A 6,775-nucleotide genomic window follows, 5' to 3' on the forward strand; every position below is an offset into this window, starting at 1 on the left:
TAGTCACCTTCAGGTAACAGATCAATATCCTATTTGTTTCATAAATTAAGACATATGATTTACTGTTGAACTAGTTTACTCAATCATACTTTTGTAAGAGCACAGGCTTCTATGACAGAATTGTATCTTTCCACATCGTATGGTAGACCGAATAATATGTTGTCTCTCACTGTAGCTGAGAATACCCATGCTTCTTGACTAGCATAACCTATAGAGCCATTGACTGCAACTGATCCTTGTAAAGCTGGTAATTCCTTCAAAAGACATTGAAGAAGAGTAGACTACAAAAATCAATCAACATAGCTATACTAACAATTGATCAAGCATACTAACCTTCCCACACCCCACACTACCTACTACAGCCAGCAATGGTTTCTCCTGTACAAATTAAATAATTGAATTATCAGTAATTCTCTTACTTCATTAACAGTGAATGATATATTTTGTAATGTTAACTTCTCATTGTCCATAGACCAAGAAGCACTGAGATCCTGTACAGTGACACTTTTGTGAATTTTCACTGATTGGCTTTCTTTACAAGAGTTTTTCAAACGAAAATTAGCATTTACCTCTTGTTCATTGAGTAGTAAGAATTTCTAGTTTAAACATAAAGCCATCCATTAATTTCTATACACAATGTTATCCTTACCCTTATTCTAATCCATGCTACTCTAGCATCAGCAATATTGTGAGTAGCCATTATAAAAAAACGAACTGAAGTAAAACGAACAAAAGTTATAAGGGAAAGAGTAACAAAAACCTTCCTAGGAACCAGCTCATTTCCAGTAGTATTAACATAGACAGCAAATGTCAGAAACATGATCATGGCATTCAATGCAGTTTTGTAGGTATGACTGACTGACAAACACAAATAATACTTCAAGACTATAAATAACTCAGTCCTGTCAAAGGAAATATGTATCATACAATCATTAACTTCTATTACAATAATAGTCATTACCTTCTTATAGTAGCTACTAGGTCTCTAAAAGCATATTCCCAGGCATACATTTTGATGACTCTTATTCCACTAATTACTTCATTCATAACTTTAACTCTTCTGTCAGTCATTTTAGCAGCTTTAAATCTATTGATAATTACTATTATAAATGATTGTAAAATGATACAAAAATTGAACCTGAGCTTGGAGAAAAATTTTAAAACTGTTAGATGTAGAGGAATTTGAAAAACAAGCAAGGCAGTAGCTACAAAGGCACTCCATTGCACTTCTATGTACAAGAGATAAGTTACAACCATAACATGTAGCGGACCAATCCATAAAAAATGATATCTAGCAAAGGCCTATGATACAAAAAATCAATAGGAAATAAATAGCACTGGTCATACTTCATCAAATTTATGTACATCATTGGAAGCAAGATTCACAATGTGGCCAACTGAAAGTTTTCCCACAGTAGCCTGACTAAGTTGCAGTGTCTATAAAATACATTTAATAACAAGTAGTGTACAAAACTGTAAGAGTTTATAGATTTATACATGCAGTTTAGGTTACACATATCACTAGTTTAAAGTAGCAAGCAAAATATAAAATTCAAGTGGCTTATCGATAATATCGAGTACCTTTTTATAAATCAATCCAGTAAACATTATTTTAGTATAAAAGCCAGTCAAAAAGCCCTGATGAAAGTGATGGGCATGAAAAAACATGATACCCAATGATGATAGAGTAATTCCCATTGCAAAAAGTAGAGCCATTTTTGTATCATCTGGTGTAGGTGATTCAATGACGAAGTAATCAACCAGTGATCCCAATAGCTCTGATAGAGTTATCATGCAGGCCACCTATATAATGGTCATATCAGAGCTTGAATTGGAAAATAATAATTAGTACATTAAATGAAATAAGTACTCCATGAAGTATTACTTTCCACCAGAAACACTTAAGCCATGCAATAAATAATCTTGGAGACTGTCCACGTTCTTTTCGCTGCAATTCCACAAACCAATATCTATAACAATGCAAAACAGTGTCACTATATGTAAGCATAAGAATGTAGTGCTTTACTTGTTGAATTTGTTCAAGAGGTAGTTGGAGTCTGCTTCTGATGGATGAGCATACAGGTCATTGAACTCAAGGCTACGTTTACTGCCCAGACAAAATAATGGGTCAACCCAACTATATAGCCAACATAAAATGAAAGCAATTAATGGAAAGACTCTTACCAAAAGAATAATCGAAAGAAGAGATTATATTTGAATTTAGTTCTGTAGTCCTTTGCTTGTTGAGTGGCAGATACCTGAGGAGTCCATTTTGCCTTGACTCTGTCTGTCATTTTTAGTTATATACTACAGATTGATTGAATAAACTATAAACTGACTCCGTTATTTATATACTCATTTAGGTATCTGACTTCATCAATTAATTAGAATTAGTAGACGCCTAGACAGAAAACTAACTTTGCTTCAATAGATGATTTCATGCTTACATATAAATAGATGATCTCAATGACTACAGACTGGTTCACAATGTACAGTTAAGGTAAGGCAATTAGATAAGGCATTACGTTAAGACAGGAAGTGCTATACAAATCAATGACCACTGTTGACATAACATAATAAAGGATTAGCCATAAGTTGTGAAAATATTCTGATTGAATTCAGATAGCTATTTAATTAATGATTTGACTAGTGAGTAATCACAGCTATGTCGAACAGAATGTTACCACTGATGACTGATGTGGAGGAAATAATTAGTAGTCAAAACCAAGAAGCCAATGAAATGAACACTTTTGCAGTTTATGGACTGTTTGCATTGTGAATTATTTGGGCCCCTAGAAAACTTGATAGGCTACTCTGATTTGATTTATAGTTTCTACTACACTGGGCATATCAGTTTTGCTTTGATTTTAAGGGAGCAGTGGTCTCCTTGAGGCAACAAAGATATGCAACAATGTTACCAGCATTTAGACCTATCAAGGCTATGCCTAATACCGTATAGCAGGTAAAATTGGAGGGGCTAAATTTTGGCAAATTGCTAAATTTTGGTGATTGGCGGTTTTTAATTTGGCAAATTTGTGGCCACGTGCCATTAAGCATGTGTATAATGGCTTAAAATGGCAGATTTTTATTTTGGCGAATGGCTATCAAAATGCCAAATTCGCCAAATCAAATCCCCTCCAAATTTACCTGCTGTACAGTAAACAATTAGTGATGGTCGAAGAATAATAATAATTGTTCCTTTTAAATTTATGCACATCATACTAGTCATGTTACATTATGATTATTGATGTTAATTGCATGGTTGGCCTAAGTGATAAACTAGCTGTTTATTTGTTAAGGTAAATGTCCCGACCACCCAGGCAGAACTATGTCTTATGTTTACAGCTCCATATAATTAAAATTGTGGTTTTCCATTAATTATGCTAGACTCATAGCAACTTGACAATCCACTGAGCTGCATGGGCCAAAATCTTGTGGGAAGCCTTGCGCAATAGTTTCATAAAATTGGCAGATCAAACTAAGCAATGTTCAGACACATTTTAATGAAACCATTGCACAAGGCTTCCCACAAGATTTTGGCATATATATCATGCAGCTTCTTGTCAGTGGATTGTCAAGTTGCTCAAATTCTGGGCCAAAGACTCTTATAGTATAACAAAAATTAGAATAAAAAAGGTATTTTGACAAAAATTAGAATAAAAAAATTCTCCAATTTTATAAATTTCTTGATACAATAAGTACCTGTATGTTGTGTATCAATTTTGAGCCGATTCAAATCAAGTTTAGATTTTTAATGAATTTTAAACTTGCTAAAAAATCAGGCCAACGATCAGAAGCTATAGCCTCTGGTTTCATCAAAAATGGCTATAGGAGAGTATTTTCCATTTTTATATTTTTTCTGATATGCATACATGTTTTAATGTTGTGTATTAATTTTGAGTTGGTTCAGATCAAGTTTGGATTTTTCAAAAGTTGCTCCAAAGGCAATGTACTGTATTGTAGTGCTTGTCAGCTCATAAAGCTCATGCTTTTTAGTTCATTTAACATGCTTTGTGGGACACATTTTTTAGATTTTTGGCATTTTCTTAAAATGGCCATAACCTGAAAAATTGAAGTCGGAATCAGCTCAAATTTTCTACAAAGCATAAGGACATCAATATGTATCAGAAAATGTAATAAAGATTTGGAGTGATTTTTTGGCCATTTTTTGGAAAAAACCATGGACTATAAACTATATCATATACCCACTATTATTATTATTATCATATTATTATTATTACTATTGTACTATGCGTTTAGTTCTTCTGTTATTTTATTATTAGGCTAATGTATTATTATTATGCTCCTTTGTGTAAATTACTGTATCTTTTTCAATGAGATTTGAGGGTGATGACCCGATTTAAATGGACTATATTATATATAGCCTTGGGTATTTTTCAGATTTTTGGCATTTTCTTAAAATGGCCATAACCTGAAAAATTGAAGTCAGAATCAGCTCAAACTTTCTACAAAGCATAAGGACATGACTATGTATCAGAAAATGTAATAAAAATTTGGAGTAATTTTTGGCCATTTTTTGGAAAAAACCATGGACTATAGCCTTGGGTATCTTTCAGATTTTTGGCATTTTCTTAAAACAGCCATAACCTGAAAAATTGAAGTTGGAATTAGCTCAAACATTCTACACACCATAAGGACATCAATATGTATCAGAAAATGTAATAAAAATTTGGAGTAATTTTTTGGCCATTTTTTTGGGAAAAACCATGGACTATAGCCTTGGGTATTTTTCAGATTTTTGGGATTTTCTTAAAACGACCATAACCTGAAAAATTGAAGTCGGAATCAGCTTAAACTCTCTACACAGCATAAAGACATCAATATGTATCAGAAAATGTAATAAAAATTTGGAGTGATTTTTTGGCCATTTTTTTGGAAAAAACCATGGACTATAGCCTTGAGTATTTTTCAGATTTTTGGCATTTTCTTAAAATGACCATAACCTGAAAATTGAAGTTGGAATCAGCTTAAACTCTCTACACAGCATAAGGACATCAATGTGTATCAGAAAATGTAATAAAAATTTGGGGCAATTTTGGAGCCATTTTTTTGAATTACATGTAAAGATGGTATGTTACTTACATTAAATGTATTTTTGACCTCGCCTACGCGAGGTATAGGTAGTTGTTGTGTCTGTCTGTCATTCATTCATTCATTCTGTATAATTGAAATTTGTCTTTAATAAACAATAACTTACCATATAGTGTAAAATTTTTGAGGGCAGTAAATTTCACGGATTTTGCAATTTAAAAAAAAATTATAAAAATACTTTCACAAAAATCAATTATTACAGTACAAAATGGCAGACGGCATAAAATTAAATCAGCAAAATAGATTTTTAGGCAAATTTGCAAAACTTACAGCCCTCAAAAATTTTGCATTATAAAGTATGTTAATTAGATTGCTTTTAATAACTAATTAATTTTTAAAATGCTATTCAGACAAAATGAAAATGGTTAAAAAAGTCCAGTGTTCGACTGTTATTTCAAACTCTGCATACAATTGCTCTGTTTAATTAACTTACCATCTCTTATCATAAAAACATTTTTTCTTTCTGTTTTAGTCTATGAAAATACAAAAACTCACAATAATTATGATTTTGTCATAAATAACAGCAAGTTCTATCTTGCCAATACAGCTGACATTCATTTATTTCTCACTTACAAGCTTATTTCTATATTCTAGAGTCTAGACTTCTTCTGGAGATAGAAGACCTGTCTCTTAGTGCCACCATTTTTAATCAGATGTACTGGTGATCCTGCGTGGGTAGCATAGTGTAGACAATGCTACTATTAAGGTGGGCATCCACTATGCTTGCAATTTGTGGTTAAACCTTTGATGTGGTTGGGGAACATGTGCATGAAGTAGAGAGACTCTCAACATGTTGCACAACCACATCAAAGGTACTGGCAACAAAGTTGCATAGTGGATGCCCACCTTTAGATCTACTTTGATCTTCAGGCAACACTAGTGCCTAGAATAGAAAGCTGTTCTATGCTAGGCAAAACATTGTATAGTGAATCTAACCACAGATTTCAAGGAATAGAATTACCTGGTGTATAGTGCACTGCCTTTAGACTGATGCTATTGGTTATAGATTCAACAATGAGACTTCTTGAGTGTAAACACGAGTCTCCTTATAGAAAACATTCAACCATTATAAATAACAGACTAGATCTACATCTAGATTTAGTAACTTACAGTCAAAAATGTATTGCATCATTCTTACCCTCTCACTCGTGTTTCTGTCAGCTTCCAGTGAGCAGATTAATGTAACTAATGAATATGATTTGGAGACTTTCTTGTGCAATGAGACTCATTCACTGGATGATGATATTCTACTGGTGTTATCTGATAACATCACTCACCTCATTAGTAACAATGTATCATTTTGTGTGATTAACGGTACTGACTCACTGACAATAGCCAGTGAATCCTCAAAGCAAGCTCTTATAAAGTGTAATGATTCCAGTACACTACCAAACAGTGGGTTTGCTTTCACTAATGTACACAACCTGACATTAACCAGGTTAGTATTCACAGGCTGTGGTGAACAATTGAAGAGACTAGCTGTAATGGAGTCAATCAATTCTAGTGTGTCTCCAATGCATTTCTCACAGTGTCATTCAGCTGTTTTGCTATTTCTTCACATCAATGCATTGCTCATTGATGAGGTTGATATTACTGAATATTATGGTTTTGCTATTCTTGCTATCAATCCTAGGAATGCTTTGATCAATAGCTCTAGCATCAC

At 33.1% G+C, this 6,775-nt stretch overlaps 1 protein-coding gene across 3 annotated transcripts in view; it reads right to left on the reverse strand.

Moving 5' to 3' along the window:
• Positions 1-5,782, reverse strand: part of LOC100636328 (multidrug resistance-associated protein 4-like) — a 13,093-nt gene extending 7,311 nt beyond the window's left edge. The window contains exons 1-14 of one of the 3 annotated variants that reach the window (XM_019997149.1): positions 5,686-5,782; positions 5,546-5,585; positions 2,185-2,307; positions 2,027-2,137; positions 1,853-1,970; positions 1,582-1,803; positions 1,348-1,437; positions 1,139-1,302; positions 962-1,087; positions 650-902; positions 420-596; positions 334-378; positions 90-254; positions 8-29 (exon numbers count right to left, since the gene is read on the reverse strand). In XM_019997149.1, the coding sequence (XP_019852708.1) occupies positions 8-29; positions 90-254; positions 334-378; positions 420-596; positions 650-902; positions 962-1,087; positions 1,139-1,302; positions 1,348-1,437; positions 1,582-1,803; positions 1,853-1,970; positions 2,027-2,137; positions 2,185-2,294 (1,603 nt within the window). In that variant the 5' untranslated portion in view covers positions 2,295-2,307; positions 5,546-5,585; positions 5,686-5,782. Of the gene's footprint in view, positions 1-7; positions 30-89; positions 282-333; positions 379-419; positions 597-649; positions 903-961; positions 1,088-1,138; positions 1,303-1,347; positions 1,438-1,581; positions 1,804-1,852; positions 1,971-2,026; positions 2,138-2,184; positions 2,402-2,447; positions 3,001-5,545; positions 5,586-5,685 lie in introns of those variants that run through there. The other 2 variants (XM_019997147.1, XM_019997148.1) reach the window with 2 other exon arrangements.
• Between the last annotated feature and the right edge of the window lie 993 nt (positions 5,783-6,775).

Source organism: Amphimedon queenslandica, unplaced genomic scaffold, assembly GCF_000090795.2.
Source record: "Amphimedon queenslandica unplaced genomic scaffold, v1.1 AMPQUscaffold_13383, whole genome shotgun sequence".
In the NCBI taxonomy this organism is placed as follows: domain Eukaryota; kingdom Metazoa; phylum Porifera; class Demospongiae; order Haplosclerida; family Niphatidae; genus Amphimedon; species Amphimedon queenslandica.